This window comes from Notechis scutatus, chromosome 3 (assembly GCF_049901735.1).
Source record: "Notechis scutatus isolate UNSWTSFEM ecotype Mainland chromosome 3, rNotScu1.2, whole genome shotgun sequence".
In the NCBI taxonomy this organism is placed as follows: domain Eukaryota; kingdom Metazoa; phylum Chordata; class Lepidosauria; order Squamata; family Elapidae; genus Notechis; species Notechis scutatus.
Genome location: NC_142011.1, coordinates 52,967,092 through 52,984,033, shown reverse-complemented (window position 1 = coordinate 52,984,033; position 16,942 = coordinate 52,967,092). Strand labels below are relative to the sequence as shown.

At 38.3% G+C, this 16,942-nt stretch overlaps 2 protein-coding genes across 4 annotated transcripts in view; one reads left to right on the top strand and one right to left on the bottom strand.

Moving 5' to 3' along the window:
• The first annotated feature begins 542 nt into the window (after positions 1 to 542).
• On the top strand, positions 543 to 7,504 carry LHFPL5 (LHFPL tetraspan subfamily member 5). 2 transcript variants are annotated; one of them, XM_087959909.1, is made up of 3 exons: positions 543 to 1,270; positions 5,414 to 5,650; positions 5,913 to 6,552. In XM_087959909.1, exons 1-3 carry the CDS (start codon positions 859 to 861, stop codon positions 5,948 to 5,950), a joined length of 687 nt encoding a protein of 228 aa, XP_087816035.1. In that variant the 5' UTR covers positions 543 to 858; the 3' UTR covers positions 5,951 to 6,552. The 2 variants fall into 2 exon arrangements, with proteins under 2 accessions (XP_087816035.1, XP_026533757.1); XM_026677972.2 differs by lacking the exon at positions 5,913 to 6,552 and adding an exon at positions 7,259 to 7,504 and having other exon boundaries at positions 548 to 1,270.
• A 2,906-nt stretch (positions 7,505 to 10,410) lies between these two features.
• Positions 10,411 to 16,942, bottom strand: part of SRPK1 (SRSF protein kinase 1) — a 29,633-nt gene continuing 23,101 nt past the window's right edge. Inside the window, exons 13-16 of one of the 2 annotated variants that reach the window (XM_026677862.2) lie at positions 16,747 to 16,854; positions 16,303 to 16,372; positions 14,639 to 14,731; positions 10,411 to 13,038 (exon numbers count right to left, since the gene is read on the bottom strand). In XM_026677862.2, the coding sequence (XP_026533647.2) occupies positions 12,854 to 13,038; positions 14,639 to 14,731; positions 16,303 to 16,372; positions 16,747 to 16,854 (456 nt within the window). In that variant the 3' untranslated portion in view covers positions 10,411 to 12,853. Of the gene's footprint in view, positions 13,039 to 14,638; positions 14,737 to 16,302; positions 16,373 to 16,746; positions 16,855 to 16,942 lie in introns of both variants that reach the window. The other variant, XR_015748541.1, reaches the window with a different exon arrangement.

Genomic DNA, 16,942 nt, shown 5'->3' with positions numbered 1-16,942 from the left:
CCAGCCTTAAAGCCAATACCTGGAAAAACCAGCTCATCCTTGATGTTGTACAAATTGGCATTTTGCTCTTTTTTGTAGGATGAGCATAACGTGCTTTTATGTTAACTCTATGTTGAACAAGATTTATACACCCTGTCCAGGAACATACTATTTTCCAAGGTATAATTGTTAATACTTAATTTGAAATGGGGATGGTGGATTAATCTCTATCTATCCTAGTCAAGGGAATTGGCGCCTGTCCTCTGATGTGTGCCCCCAATTAATGGGAAACAGTGTCTACCCTTTGGTTCATCAGTCTTGGGCTTCCGGGCTTTCTCTGCCATTCGCTGTCTGTGGTGCTGAAACAGAGCTCACAAATAAAGCAGCTGAAATCCCTCTTCTCTGCTTTAGCAGGAGGGATATTTCCTTTACAGGGAGGGAACGCCAACTTCTTGGAAAGCACCAGATATGTAGGATGCTGGGAGAAGAGGAGGAGGAGGAGGAGGAGGAGGAGGAGGAGCAGGAGGAGGAGCAGCAGCAGCAGCAGCAGCAGCAGCAACAACTAAGGCTAAGCACTCTTCAGGCTCCAGCACCTCCCACCGAGCTGTTCAGTATGGAAACTAATAGCCCTTCTTGCAAATGGTCATCTGAGCATCTGTGGCTGGGGCAAAGAGCCACGGGAAAGGCAAGAGCTGCTTCACAGAATCCCGATCTTTCAGTGAGGTGGAAAGCCGACCTTGCAGCCCCTCTTCCTTGGATTCAGCTTCCCTATGTGCTGCCCCTCATTGAAGTTCCTGGAGTGAGAAGGCAATCATTTTTCTGTTTGACCCTGAACTTCAAGCCATGTCTTACAAGACATAGCCTTCTCTCCGTGAAGCCATGGCAAAGATGCTGGCAGCACAGGAAGCGGCAAAGATCTATCATACCAACTATGTGAGGAATGCTCGAGCCATGGGAGTGCTGTGGGCACTGTTCACCCTCTGCTTTGCTGTGATCATGGTGGTAACTTTTATCCAGCCCTATTGGATTGGGGACAGCATTGACACTCCACAAGCTGGTTATTTTGGCCTCTACTCCTATTGCATTGGAAATGCCCTGACTGGTGAACTCATCTGCAAAGGCAGCCCGCTGGACTTTGGTACCATCCCCTCAAGTGCTTTCAAAACAGCTATGTTTTTTGTGGGCATTTCTACCTTTCTTATAATTGGCTGCATCCTCTGCTTTAGCCTCTTCTTCTTCTGCAATGCAGCCACTGTCTACAAAGTGTGTGCTTGGATGCAACTGGCAGCATGTGAGTTGGACATAGAGAACCCAGGGGATAGAGTAAGCCATCCATTAAACATAACTTCAATGTGCTAAGGGATTCCCGCTGAAGTATATTATGCTTGGGAATTCCATAACCTCTTTGTTCTTATCTCCCAAATTTGCAGTGCAAGGGGCATCTGTTTAAAGTCAATATATAAATCTGCCATTTGGATTGACATTCCATAGGCATCACTCCTAATAATGAGAAAGCAAAATGGATTTGTGGTACTGCAAAGTAAATATTAGTTCCTCGATGATGCAATTCTTTTCAGTGTGTGAATAAAAATCTGCTATTTGGATTCAAGTTCCATTGGCAGCTTTTTCCTGAATGTGCTAAGTGTTGCTGAAACCATTATAATCCATTTCTTTAGTTCTCATGACAGCCAGAAATGTGTTTATTTTAGTGAGATGACCGGTTCTTGAAGCATATTATAATCTGTTTAGCGATATGCAATGACACTTAATTGTATAATCTATTCGAAGGACAAGCAATTGATGAACTTTTTCTGATTGTTTGGGGTTTTTTTTTAAAATGAAGTTGTTTTAATGTCTTTTTTCTTAATCTGCTTTCTTTGTGGCTGCCATAACCACTGTCTCTGGTAAAGCTATAGGATGTAATCATGAAGTGACTATATAGAAGGGGTATTAATTTAAAACATCACTAAAACAATCCAGGAATTGGCCAGGAGAACACAAGAGGAATCTTGCTGAATATGACCAAGGCTCCATCTTCAGTGCTTTTGACAGGCAGGTTTAAGGAGTTATTATTGCCTAGAGAGGAGATGTGTGTTTTAAGAAAACTGCTCCTTTCTGATGAAAAGGAGATGCTTTATTAGCAGCTAGCAATTTCCGAGGCCAAAAGGAAAATGAGCTTCTGTTTGTATTTCCTTTTATGTATGAGAGGAGTCAGAAAACCATCAAGATAGTTGGAGTCTAAGAAGAAAAACAGGGTAAAATTGTGATTCGTAAGAGAAAACTGCCAATACAATAGAGACCATCAGCTGAAACCTTTCAGATATGTTAAGCTACACTTCCTATAATTCCATGCCAGTGTGGCCACGGGAAGGTTATGATGAAAGTAAGGTATATTACTGCAATATTTAATAGCAAAAGGGTACAGATTTTACTAATTCAAAATAAATAGTGGGTTGGAATCAAACATAGCCATAATTATAATAGATTCACCAAAATATCTGGACTTAAGATCCAGTTTTAATCGGGATATTTTACATATAAAATGATGTATAGTATTCCCATATTTGTCAGCAATGTTATAGAAAGAAAAATATTTAAGGAAACCTGAACCTAGCAAACATTGCAAGTCAGAACACACATGCAGCACACATACAAGATCATAGAGGCAAAATTAAGTAACGCTGTTTGGGAAATAGAATGAAATAGACAGAAATTCAAAATGAAATATATCTTGCCTTCCATTTGCTCATTTATAAATTTTTGCTATTAGTGGCAACTTTTTTTAAAAAAATATTTCCTTCTTCCACCTCATTCCAAGAGAAATAAATGAGTTGCTTTATTTAATGTTACGCAAAACAACAAGGGTTCTTTGCTTGATGAAATGCACTTTGGCTTTCCATCTTCTAAAAATTACCACACATTCAAATTAGGGCTAGGATTAGGTAATGACTTTCCATTCCGCCTAGAATATCCTGCTTAAATATGTGTAAGCTAATTAAGCCCTGCCTGTAATGGGGATGCCAAAGATGAGCACAATTCTCTGAAGTTTTCCCGTAGCGAGAGAGACCTGTAGAAGGCCATGTGATCTTAAAGCCAGAAGATGCTGAAAGCCCGTAATGATATTTGAAACCTTTTTCAAATATTTATGCCAGTGAACAAAGCCTGGTTACATTATCTGCAGAGGCTTCTTTAGCAAATAAAAATGCATTGAGTGAAAGAGACGTTAAAGTAAGTCTGCAACAAGTTTAGCAGTAGCATTTGGAATAAGCTGTAAGGACAGGCACGGCATTAAAGAAAGCAGTAATTCTTCCTGGCCTCAAACGTAAATAACTTAAGAGGCTTGAAAAGGCTTCTTTCTGATTAACCCACATTGGCGGAAGAGCACAATGCTTGTGATGACCCGTAGTCTCTCAAAATAACCCAAAACTCAAAACATATATTAAAGTCCTGTAAGGCCTTCAACTTAACTTCACTGTTTTATCTGGCACAGTTTAAAGTCACAAAAGTAACTAATGAGGCAAACAGAAAACCAAAACAAACCGCTTTGATGAGAGTGCCGAAGCAAGCCAAGATAACTAATCATAAACTCCAGGAAAATAACCAAGAAAAGTCCATGGGAAGAACGCCAACAAAGATAAACCTCTTTCAAGTTGAACACTAAATTGACTCCTGCAAAGTCTAACTGCGCAGTTGCAAACTTATATACATAGCTCCCACCTGCAAGCCACGAGGAGGATCATGGTGAACTCCTCTTGAGTAGACCTCACTTTTCCCTGATCCTCTCCTCCCTGCGTGTCCTAGGATGGATAGGGGATGGGCCTGGATCCTTTTCTGACTGCTCAGCCGGCCTCTGCCCTTCCCCAGCCTCCTCCACCACCTCTGGAGCCACACTCCACTCTCTGTTGGCTGTTCCTCCTCTTCCTCAGAGTCAGTCTCCACCAGGGGCATGACACTGCTGGAGGACTGTAAAGATTTTAAGTGACAGGGGAGTATAAAAGCTTTTCTTAAAATAATAAATCAGTAAATTGTTATGGCAACCTTGTGATATGTTTCTATCCAAGGAACACACTCTCATTCATCTGACAATTTAACTTCCTCACAATAACAATAATAATGTGTGATACTGACCATAGAATCTGGTACCTTGGAAATCTCAACATACTTCTATATAAATTCCTGGCTGTTTAAATTTACATCTTAAAGTACTGTACAGGCAGTCCTCACTTAATGACCACAACTGAGACAGGCAACTCTATCACTGAACAATGTATTTGTTATGCAAGCCATCATGTGACTGCAACTTGCAATTTTAACTGTCCACTCCTGCATTGATTCTGCTTGTCAGAACCTGGCTGTGAAGTGTGCAAATGGCAGTCATATGTAACTCAGGATGCTGCTATAGTTGTAAGTGTGAGGATCTATCCTAAAGTTACTTTTTTCTGCACTATTGTAAGTTCAAACAGTTGCTAAACAGGGTGGTTGTTAAGCGAGGAGTGCCTTGTCACAGATTAAAACTCAGGATCCAAAAAAAAGGGAATGAGTAGATATTTTAAAATATTTTTTTTCTTGAATGTAGGGCAGACTCCTCTTTCAATGCCTAGCACATAACCAGCCTTTTAGTAAAGGAAAGGCTCGACTAATGCTTTTCTGAACAACAGAAGTAAAAATAGTTTCACAGCTCTTGATTTCTTGCAGGAATATCACTTAATCATAAACTAGATGGCAAGAAAAGCAATTTTCAATGTCCTGTGCTTGTCCACTTTTTTCAAGGGCAGAAATTTTGTGTTCCTCTTTCTACTTTTCATGTTAAACTCTAATAGTATGCATGTTTTGGACAGGTTACAGATCTCTCTTACTTATACTTATCTAAGAAGAACAGTTTATAAAGTATTAATCAGAGATATTTTATTTCCAGAAAGCAGTCACATATTGTGATCGTTGTATGCCCTGAATACGAGACTGACCTGTGGTTATTCAATTGGGGAAGGGATGGCTAACAATAGTTTCTAGGCCTACAATTTTTCTTTAGTTCCCAAATTAACCCTGTAGTTGCGTTAATTCAAGCTTTTGCTAAACTTGGCTGAAACTGTGGTTTTGGCAAAGACAGAAAGTTGAGCAACAATATCAGGCTTTCTGATCAGTTTCAAAAGAGACAAAATAGAAACAAGGGACTTATCCAAAAGCCATCTCCATTTCTCAAAGGTGGTAAAAGTATTATATATATTTTTACTCTCATGCCTTCATTTGCACTTGAACCTCCTTTTGCATCTGTCCTAATTTATTTGTTTATTGATTAGATTTATATAGCTTGCCCAGCATGCACAATCAGGAGCCTGAGCAGAATATTTCATATGAAAAACCCATGACAGGAGATACCACGTTGAGGCTGCAACGGTGTCTTTCAAAGCCATCACTGAATCTGTTTCATTTCCAGGTGCAGGCTTGTCTATTGGCTGCCTGCTCTACCCTGATGGCTGGGACTCCCCTGAGGTGAAACGCATGTGTGGAGAGAAGACTGACAAATACACCCTGGGAGTCTGCACTGTGCGCTGGGCGTACATCCTTTGCATCATCGGCATTCTTGATGCCCTCATCCTTTCTTTTTTAGCATTTGTGCTTGGCAACCGGCAGGACAATCTTCTACCCTCTGATTTCCAAGTGGAAAACAAAGGTAAGCCATTTTTTCCCCCACAGAAGAACCTACCTTTCCCATAGTCAAAATAGCAAAGAAGGACAAAAGAACTATAGATGATGAGATTTGGACATTTACTTCCATAAAATTTATAAGGACAAAAAGTGCATAAGCTTGTCTTGTGTGCAGATTATTAATATTAGAACTCATGCCACATAAGAATTGTCAGAACCTTTCTTTTCCTTAGTTAATTTAAATTGTTCTCTTGGTATGCTATATTTCTTCCATGCTTCAACAAAAGGTAGTATATACAAGCTACAAGGTATCTATGGTAACTAAACAACAACCCTGGCTATAGTATATGCAGTTTTATTCCTGTAAAAATCCATAATGTGCCCCTGTATTACTGCCTGGCGATGGTAATTTCTCTCTCTCAATATCAGAAAAGATGGAAAAAAAACTGGTTTCACAGTGCCCTCTGTTGAAGAAGGAAAAGGTTATTGCCAGGGGTGGGATACGACAGAGTTGACTACCGGTTCGGGATTTACAAGCTTCCCTGCAGGCTGTGAGCCGCGTGCCTGTAAATCATCATCAGCACGCTGCGTGCAGAGAAGCAGCCTTTGAAACAACCCTCTTTTCCTGCTTTTCTAACTGCAGCTGTGCCTCGTTCGGCAGCTGAAGTTGAAAAATCAGGAAATAAAGATCAGGTAAGAGCTCAGGTGGGTGGGTGGGCAAAAACATCAGCAGACATAGAACCAGTTATTGGGGATGTTATTACCAAAACTTCAAAATGTAACGAATTAAAAATAGTCTCTACAACTTTCAGAGAACGGCCTTCAGGATACTGTAAAAAACTTGGTAGGGCCCTCAAGCTGGGAGATGTTACTCACTCTTTCTTTAGTAACACATATAAAATTGACCTGGTTGTCACTAATTGTTAGGGTCATTGTCATTCAGTCCATTAAATCATTCACAGTATTTCCATCCAGTAAGACTCACTAGTAGCAAACAGTAGCAGACAAGAATATTTCAGTCACAGGCACAGGCACAGTAAGACACAGTTAGTTGCAGTAAGACACAGTTAGTCGCAGTAAGATTTCCAGCTTCTAATGCTTCCTTATATTGTAACTTCTAACTGCACCCTTAATGGGCTAATTGCCTGCAGCATTGTGCTTAAAGTGATAAGCACTTAAACCATGATATCTAAGTTTTATATATTTATTCACCCAAACCATATTTGGTATCAATGTTATACCTAACACTAATTGTCATTGCCATGCTAATACAGTTGAAGTCAGTTACTCCAAAGCAGAGCTTTTCTTCCCTGGGTTTATAATCATAGTTGAGCATGGTCAACAAAATCAACACCCTTCATCAAGTGCTAATGGCAAATTCTATCCTATGTGTAGCATGTGACATCACAGCTTCTATTTAGACCAAACTTCGTTATTTTAAGATGTAGGGACTTCAACTCCCAGAATTCCTCAGCTAGCCCTGATGGGAATTGAAATCATCTTAAAGTGGCCAAATTTGGAAAATGCTAAAGACCATGAAAGAAGGGTTATTATTCCATTAGCTGCTTTTGGAGAAATGGGGAGGGGAAATGGGACTTTCTGGATTATTATGGCGTGTTCTTTTGTCCTACAGAGGAAGAAAATAAATGAAGATGAATACTGAAGGAATCGCAAGTGTACTTACTTCTGCCCTTGAATACTGAGCACTCCAACATGATCTTGGACTCAGAAAAGCTGCTTGATACACTTGAATGCTAATGTGGATTCTGCCAGTTATCTAGACACATCAGTCTGTGTAATACAAGAGCGATTCTGCAAAAAACAGTGTGCCCTTTTCCAGAAGAGACTATTGACAAAATAAATTTTGTTCAGCGTGACATTAATTGGTTTTGATCTCCACATCCTGTTTGCAATCATGTTGTTCTATAACTGCGGGGCTCAATAGATCTGGATAATAATAGACCTCAAAATATTTTACTGAATTAAATATTGCATCCATTTAGCTAGTTTAACATTATAAAAGGCATATGGCTGCCCTGCAAACTCTTACTTCGGGAAAATGTAACCCTTTAGCTCTTGTGAGTCCTGTTCAAATGTCTGTATATAGTACATATGGCAACTGCCCAAGCCTTCTCATCAGAATTGTATTTCCCCCCCAGGTACATCGGTACATAGGGTTTTTGCTTTCCTTAAACCAATGGAGTACAATCCCCATTAATTCACTTGTCCCGTCAATTCACTTGTATGAATTGAAAAAAGTTAGGTTGTATGTAGGAGTTACAACTTGGAGCTTTTGGACCAAGATGTTATTCATGGTTATTCTCTGCATTTCAATAAAGGGGTGAAGGTATATTTGTATATCTAATTTACACTTGCCACGAAGCAATTCTGAAAAAGGCATGGATCTTTCAAAGCTTTTGAATACATTATATACCCTCTATGACACAGATTACCCCCCCGCACACACCTCAGTTCTATCCTTTTATAAAGGTCACCATCATGGATGACCGTATCCCCATGACACCATTCCACTGGATTTGTTACATCTTCCATGTTATCATTTGTAACACAGAGATTTAATTAAATGATTTACCTTTCTAAACCTCATACTGGTAAATTTTCCCAGGAAACTGGGAATGTTTTAAGAACTGTTCTACTATCTTCTTGATGTTTTAGTCCAGGGGTCCCCAACCACTGGTCCGGCACGTCCGCGGAACAACTCCTACCGGCCATGGATTGTGCGCCGCCATCAGTAACACAGAGATTTAATTAAATGGCTCTGATACTCTGCCTTTGGCATAGATTAGAAACACCGTAACTGTCTTTTTTCAAATGTTGCTGGTGTGCATCTTTCATGGCACTTGTTCTATTAACCCACCTTCAACAATGTGTCAATCACTTACAGGATTTTTTTGAAACATCCACATCTACCTTTCTAAACCTCATACTGGTAAATTTTCCCAGGAAACTGGGAATGTTTTAAAACTGTTCTACTATCTTCTTGATGTTTTAGTCTATCGGTTACTCTGGTTCACGTGGAGTCTCTCTTCTGCAGGTTTGACTTGTTCAAAATGTCTTCATGCCTAATGTAATTGATTTCCTTGGCACCACTGTTTCACCTATGTACTGTAACTTCCAATCTCTGTCATTTTAGCTGATCCATGGAACAGATGTTTTTAAGGATATTTAATCAGTCCTGGACCTTAATGTGCTATTTAGCTGCCTACATTTGGTTTTCCGAATTGGCCAACTAATGAAATATCAATTAATTCCAATGTGGACTATTGTTTTGGATACTATCCAACAACCTATTTGCACAGTACAGGTAATCCTCAACTTAACAACAGTTCATTTAGTGACAATTCAAAGTTACAATGGCACTGAAAAAAGCGACTTGACATTTTTTCACACTTATGACTGTTGAGGCATCTCCATGGTCATGTGATCAAAATTCAAACCCTTGGCAATGGACTCATATGATGGGTACAGTGCCCGAGGGTCATGTCATCCCCTTCAGACAAGCAAAGTCAATCGTCCAAGTCATTAACTGTAGTGATTTACTTAACAACTGTGGTAAAAAAAGGTCGTACAATGAGTCAAAATTCACTTAACAGATGTTTTGTTTAGCAACAGAAAATTTGGGCTAAATTGTGGTCGTAAGTCAAGGACTACCTATTTGCAAAGTCCACAAGCACTATACCTATCTCTTCTATTTCTAATGCTTGATTCATCTACAACCTACAGCCTGCTGCTCCCCTCAGTAGAACACAAGTTCATCATCCAAGGATTGAATTCTTCCTATGAGTACACCCTCCCTTTACCTCAGGAAAGTATTAGAAATGCTGTCAGTAAACTCATTTCACTGACTTCAAGGAATCTATTAACCTAGAAATGAGATGCTATATTTAAGATCTGATTTGTAGCTTTCAAAGGATCAGCTCAGCTACCTTGGTTTCAAGGCAGACTTGTTGCAAGAATCAAAGGCTCACTGCATTAAACATAAACTCAGTTTATGCCCAACTGACAGTCATATGTATGGCACTCTAATAAACCTATACCACTAAGTCAGCTGACTTTCTATCATATTCATTAGTGTTGGCAATTTTAAAAACATTAAAAGAAGCTCCTAACTTATATTTCTTTAGAGTTCAGAATCCTGGCTTTCTCACACAATTCACCTGATCATCTCTGGAAATGGAAGGATATTGCTTTCCTTCCTCCATTTGCCTTCATTTCTGTTTGCCCTCTCTGGACACAGGCTCTGCTGCTTCTCCTGTTCCTAGAGCGTGTATGTGGAGAAATAGCAAGAGCTCAAGGACGTGCATGCATACAGAGTTCATTACAAAAAAGAAAAAGAAAAAAAATAGCCTCAGGCAATGAACTGTTTTTCTTAAATGTAGTTGATTAGTTGCATTTAACTTCCCTGCTTTTTTTCCTCTTCAACTCACTCTGGTCTAAGTACCACTCTGATGATGAATTTGACTAAAAATAAAGAGCAGAAAAAGTAAGTAACATTATAGGAGTTGGAAATATTCTCCTTCTTCCTATCATTATGACTTACAAAACTACATTTAACACTCATAGGATTGCATCAGTAATGCTCATATTTATTTTTTTCACTGACTAGGTTCAAATACCATCCTTAACTTTGTGACTGGTTTGATCTTATTCAACAAGTTTTATTATGCTAATGCTTAGCATGTGTAAACCATGTATACTTCACAGAATTTCTGATAAGAGCTCTACGATAAACACTGCAGGTGAACATAGACAGCATATCCAAAGTATCTGTGGATTATTGGATAATCTGTTTATTGTGCGTTATTTACAAAGAAAAAAAGACAATACACCCAATAGAAAGAATAAAAATGTATTTTCCTTCTAGTTTTAGGTCAAGAAAACAAGTACAAATTGGTTAGTGAGCACTTTATGGCAATTTGGAAGTTGAGTGAACCTGATGTGAACTACAAAGTACGCAGACAATCCAGACAAGCTACTATCACTCATACTATCTCAGAAGGTCTCTTTTAGTGCAAAAGAGCTGTGAGAAGCCTCCTTCCTGGGAGAATAAGCCTTTATTACAACCGAGAGATGTCTCTTGTTCTAGTCAGATAGTCAAGGTATGCAAATGAGGCTACATTGTCACCAGAAGTTCAATTCTTCTTGCCAGAATGTCTTCACAGTATTCAGAGAGGAAATACTAACATACATTCTAAGTTCTATCCTAAATCTTTTTACAGACAGGCACAGAAGTGCTTTTGGGAGGCAAGATACCCCAAATAATGTGAATAAAAGTAAAACTTTTGGAACATTTTTCTTTTTCCTTTTAAGATTATGCACAGAGAACTTTAAGCTTTTCTAAATGGAAACGTTTTGCTAAAAACCCCGTCTTGTTACATGACTAAATTAAAAAGGAGATATGGTGCTGTGTTAACACATGCTAACCAGATTTTTTTTTCAGCAAAGGGATGAATCTTAAAAAGACTCTAGATCGGGATTTGCCAAACAGTGAATGATCTTGCTACTGGCATATGCACTGAATTGTCCCAAACAGTGCCTGAAACGTATCTGTTCTCTGGCACTTTTCAGCCTTGGAGAATGTTCTAATTTCAAATGTCTATTTGGTCCATTGTTAGGAAGGCAATTGAAATCCTAGCCACCCCAAACCTATCATTACATCTGAATACAGAAGACATTTGAAAGAAAGTAACCAGGGATAGTTTAGGAGGTGCTTACTGTAAAACTAACAAGTGTTTTATATTTTTCTAATTAAAAAAAAATCTGACAAGATTCAGTCACAACCAGTTCTTAGAGTTTAAAAGTTACAATATATTCTTGAACAGTATCTTTGTAATGATTTTGAGAACAGAATTTGTCATGTCATCTCTACTGGAAAAAAATTAAGACTATTTGTCCTGAAGTTAATACATAAGTAAAAACAGCATTCTATTTAAAAAGTTACTTTCTAGAAGTCTAGCATTCTAGACTAGTTAACACAGTTGATAACATTACATTCATTAACATTTGTTGGTTCCAGGTCTGGGCATATAGCAAGGCTGAAAAGATAGCACTAATACCACCTTTCCTTAATTTACAGTAAGGATATAATCTATCTTTCTGAGAACTGCTCTCTAATAAAAATACAATTTCACGCATGGCCAATATGACACCAATGGCATAAAGGAGACCTATGTAACAAGTGGACTGCCACAAACTTGGTATATGCCTACTTTTAAACTCCAGGTTGGGTTGCAGAAATGTTTTATCAAGCACTCTTGTGCCACATTATCAAGCTGGCAATGACATATTGCCCAAGGCTATGTATTGGACAGACCTGGCATAGAATTCAGGTACTCTTGACTCCCCTCTGCAGGCAATAAATGCATAGATCCATACTGCAGAAATGGTTACTTTTACCACATCCTTTCATTTTATTTCCCTTGTGAAATTTATTCAGGTTTATGTGGCCCACCTTTGGAGAGCAAAGTTCATTGGACTCAGAACTACCCTGAGCACCAAAGATCAAAAATGGCATGTGTGTATATATGTGTAAGTTTTTTTTAATATATATATATATATATGTAAATAATTTCAAAAGATTCAATGGCTAAAGAAAAGTATGTCCAAAAAATAAGAAAAAAAGTTATCCAAGCAGCAGAGCAGACACCTAAGGATTTAGTTGAGTCTAGTGCTCCTCATGGAGCTACCACCTTGGTGCCATCTGCTACTTTTCCTCTTACTGCCAGCATCTGAACGTGCACTAAGAAATGACTCCCAGAGTCAGTGAGCTAAGGAGGGATTCACAAGCTCTTCACATCCCCCTTGGGATGACTGCAATATACTTAATAAGGGAGTATATTCCCATGAAGATTTCCTTCAAGGTAAGGTATCTGTGTAAGGAAGAGACTATGCAATAATTTCACATTCCCATAAAAATTCTTTGGCAAACTCCCATCACTGCAAATAATATTGGATGTCCACTGGCTAATAATAGTCCCCACCAAGTCAAATACACAATCTCACATGAACAGTTAGATTTATCTAAAATCTAAAAAGCCTTCAAGGAGAAGTTTCACTCTGAAAATCAACAAGGAAAAAGTTGACCTGGAAGAAGGAAAAGGGACGGCTGGGACATCTAGGTGTGTGTGTGTGTGTGTGTGTGTGTGTGTGTGTTTATATTTTTTATTCCGTAACCCAATGAGAGGGCCACCGTATCAGACTGGAGTATTTAGGGGTTGAGCCAGGGATGCCTGAGACACTGTGCTGCTGTAGCTCTTTTTTCAGGATTCAGCTCCAGCATAGGTAATAAGAAGTCTGTGAATGCAGCTGCATCATCTTGGGACCATTCATATTTTTCCATCAATACTTCAAAGAGACCCCATGGCTTTAGTTTGGTAATGTGCTTCAGATCACCTGTGGATAATAACAGAAAGATTAATACAATACACGCAGGAAGGCCAACAGAAAACAGAAGTACAACAGAACTGAGTTAAAAGATGCATTTCAAAATCAAAGAAACATTTTTTTTTCTGCTCCAAAATTCATAATTTGCATTATGCAGGCAGAGAGACAGGCAGATAGCTCTGCATACCAGAACATATTTTAAGCAGAAATGCTATGTAATTATTATTATTATCTATTAATTATTACCTATTATTGGAATCAATCTTTGGGTTAAATTAAAGAATTTGTTTCCTGTCCAGCATCTTGCATTTTTAATATGGGCATTATATTATGATAGTATAACGTAGGTTAGATGCAACATAAAAGTTTTATTTACAAGCAACAAAAGGAATAAGATAAGACTTGCATTTTGGCCTCAGTGCTATTTAATGTCTATATCAACGATCTGGAATTTCTATTACCTGAGGCCAATTGCTACTGCCCATTATAAACAAAATGAAAATTTGTGCTTTGTTGTATAGAATTAATGCTGCTCTTCTTTCATGTACTGGATTGGGTTGAAAACACCTACTTGACACACTATGCAAGTATCACCAAGAAGATCAACCACAAATCAACTATGATAAAATTAAAATTCTGGAGAAAAAAAGATCAAAAAGTAAAGCTAAAAAATTCCAGATTTTATGATGAGAATTTTAGTTATCTGGGCCATATTATTTAACCATTCTCTGCCCTGACAACATCATTGCAAGGCAATACTTCTAAAAGCAAAAACTACTAACTATGCTGGTCCTGCTTGAATATTTTTATTCAAAAGGATGGAGATTTGTCCATGTACCAAATACAGGTACTTAATGCAAAAACTGCACCTCAAATTTTCTACGGAGCTGCAATTTGGATTTACGGTTGTTAGTAATAACAGCCCATCTGCAGGTGATTTTAAGATCTTTTTTAAATGTTCCAAATTGTGATTGAAACTGTTATTCTCCTTGAAACTGGACAATGCCCTTTGAAAACAAAAACTCTGGTAAATGCTAGTAAGCTGTAGGTACATGTTTTTAAAACCAAGGAAAGGTTGAAATCACAAGGAAATCACAAATGATTCTTTTGTAAATTCATAGTTTAAATAATTGACCAAAGAGATATTCAGATTGGCATTGATTCTGATTATTTGTATTCCGGGGTTAGACCTTAGGATTTTATTGTGTTATAAGCAAAAATTATGGAGTTATTTAGTACAGGAATTAATAGAAAAGCCCAAGTTCCACGTTCACCTGTGACTTTTGGAATAAATTACAAATGTATTACACTTTTCTGCTTCCTATGTATCTTAATTGTTTACATTAAGTAAATACTGGATACTCTTTTATTAATAATTTTATTTAGCAATAAAATAACTATTTCATCTAACCAAATTTAATGCTATATTTGTACTTTGTTATTTGGGATATCTAGTCACAAATAAAACTAGACAGACAGACGGAAGCAGGCTAGAATCAATTTCATTGTACTTTGAACATTGTGTTCTTGAAACGTCTCATAAACACAATACAACTTGACAATAAACTTTACAATAAAATCTTAATAGTCAAATTATTTTCCAACTTGCCTTTTTTGGTGAAAAACTCCTTGGAATATTTTCCAGCTGCAATGAGCTTACGAGGTATTTTTCCCAGAAGTTCTATAATCAATGCAATATGATCTGTGCTTCCAGGGAGAAAATAAGGAAGAGACCATAAAAATTAGAATTAACTCATACTGACTTTATTGTGAAACCTGGGACTAGCTTTGTAAATTCTATGGATGAAGGAATGTAGCAAAAAGACATATTATGTGGAAATCTCATAAACATGGCTTTCCTGAAGCCTCAGAGTCCAGAAAATATTGCTCTGGATTGCTTAACATGTGCTTTTTAGTAGTTGTGAGTCATTTTAATAAGTAAAACATAAATTATGATTCCCATTTAATATTTTTCTGCTAGAGTAATTCAATGCGTTTGATTTCAACCAATGAAATTTCTACTGCATGGCCTTCAAATTAAAAGCAAGAATTTTAAGATAAGCAGCAACATATACTGTTTTCCTGAAAATAAGTCCTAGGCTGATTTTTAAGCATCCTCATAATGTAAGCCCTACCCAAAAAATAAGCCCTAGTGAAGAGAGGCCAGCATGGCCAGCACATGAGGCAGAGAGCATGTGGCGACCGTGTCCAGCCGCAACCGCAGCCCACACAGCACAGGTGAGTTGATTCTATGTTCAAACAGCAGGCAGAGAGGCATGTGATCTGGACGTACCACGCAAGCTGCGGGAAAGCTGGGAGTCGGTGGACTGGAGCAGCGGCTGGCTGCAGGAGGCTTGTCTTCACATAGCACACTGGCAGCAGATGGAGGGGAGAGGCACAGGGAGGAAGGCAGGTGATCCAGATGCGTATGGGCTGGGAGAAAGCCGAGTCAGTGGATCAGAGCGGGTGGGCGGCTTGTCTTCATGTCTCTCGGCTTTCCCACAGCCCGTGCAACACTTCTGGATTGTCTGTCCCCCCCCCCCGCCCCCAGCTCTGCTTTTGTGTGCTGCTTGGACAGGGAATCAATTCACCTGCATTGCATGGGCTGCACAGGCTGAGTGCCCTAACCAAGAGACTGGCGGGCTGCTGCCAGATACCGTCTCGCACGCTTGCCGCTTCTTGTGCACACGCCGGAGGCAGAGCACCCAGCCAGGCTGATCACCCTGAAATCTCATTTTCTCAAAAACAAGCCCTAGTTCTTATTTTGGAGGCCCCCCCCCCCCAAAAAAAGACCGGGTCTTTATTTTCGGGGAAATACGGGTAGTGATCAATATGTTAACCTGGGTCTGAACCCGTTTAATTGCACCCTGAAATGTAGTTTAAGGCATTTTTGTAGACTGAATGTCTATGAGGGAATCTCTGAGTTTGTCTCTTTATGGCTCATATCACTTTGCATGGCTCTATTTATAATTTTGTCCCACATTACTCTGTAATGTGAAACAAACTTCACAAAATACGTATTGCAATATATGTATGTGCTAAATGTGTGTCCTTAATACAGACATAAATATTGCTGAGACCATTACTGCAAAATCACAGAAATTGATTCTGCTATCCATGCTTCTAATTTATAGCCAAATTTTAACGTTCTCCAAGATACTTGAAAAAAATATAGAATTTAATTTGACTTTCTTTTTAAAAAAAACATATATTTCTCTGGTTTTCTTACTATCCAGGTTCTGCTACTTAACACAGTTCTTGTGTAGCTCTCACCTTCATCCCGAGAATAATCTTCACCAGAGTGAGGCTCAAACAAATAGTCACCTGTAGCCAGTTCAAAGGCCTGAAGATGAAAATGACAGATAATTTTCAGGAAAAAAATTATTTGTAAATGATCTAGGTACTGAAGTATAATTCTAACTACTCTGTAATGTATAATTATTAACTGGATTTCAGACTTATAAGTGATTTTGAATGTTAGATTTGAATCCTTGTCAAATTTAAAATGAAAATGAAAAAAATTCATTAAATGAAGTGCTCCGTTAAAGAAAGAATTTAAAGTAATCCAAATAATGCTTTTCAGCATATCAGATTTCAGGGTGATATACAACATAAAATGAACCACCACTGTAGAAATTAAGTCAGTTTTTTGTGATCGGACTTACAGACTCCTACCAAATTGTGAATCAACATCGTACAAGAGGTTTAGGAGCTTACCATGCAGGCAGTGCTCCAAACATCAGCTGGAGTGCTATATCCTGCTCCAATCAGTACTTCCAAAGCTCTATATTGCCTTGTCTGAATGTCCTCTGTAAAATGTTTATGCTGTAGAAGAAATGTGTTAAACATGAAGCAAAGGTCTATGATTGGTAAGAAGTATATCTATAATTTCTAGTTTTTAAAATTTAAGAAG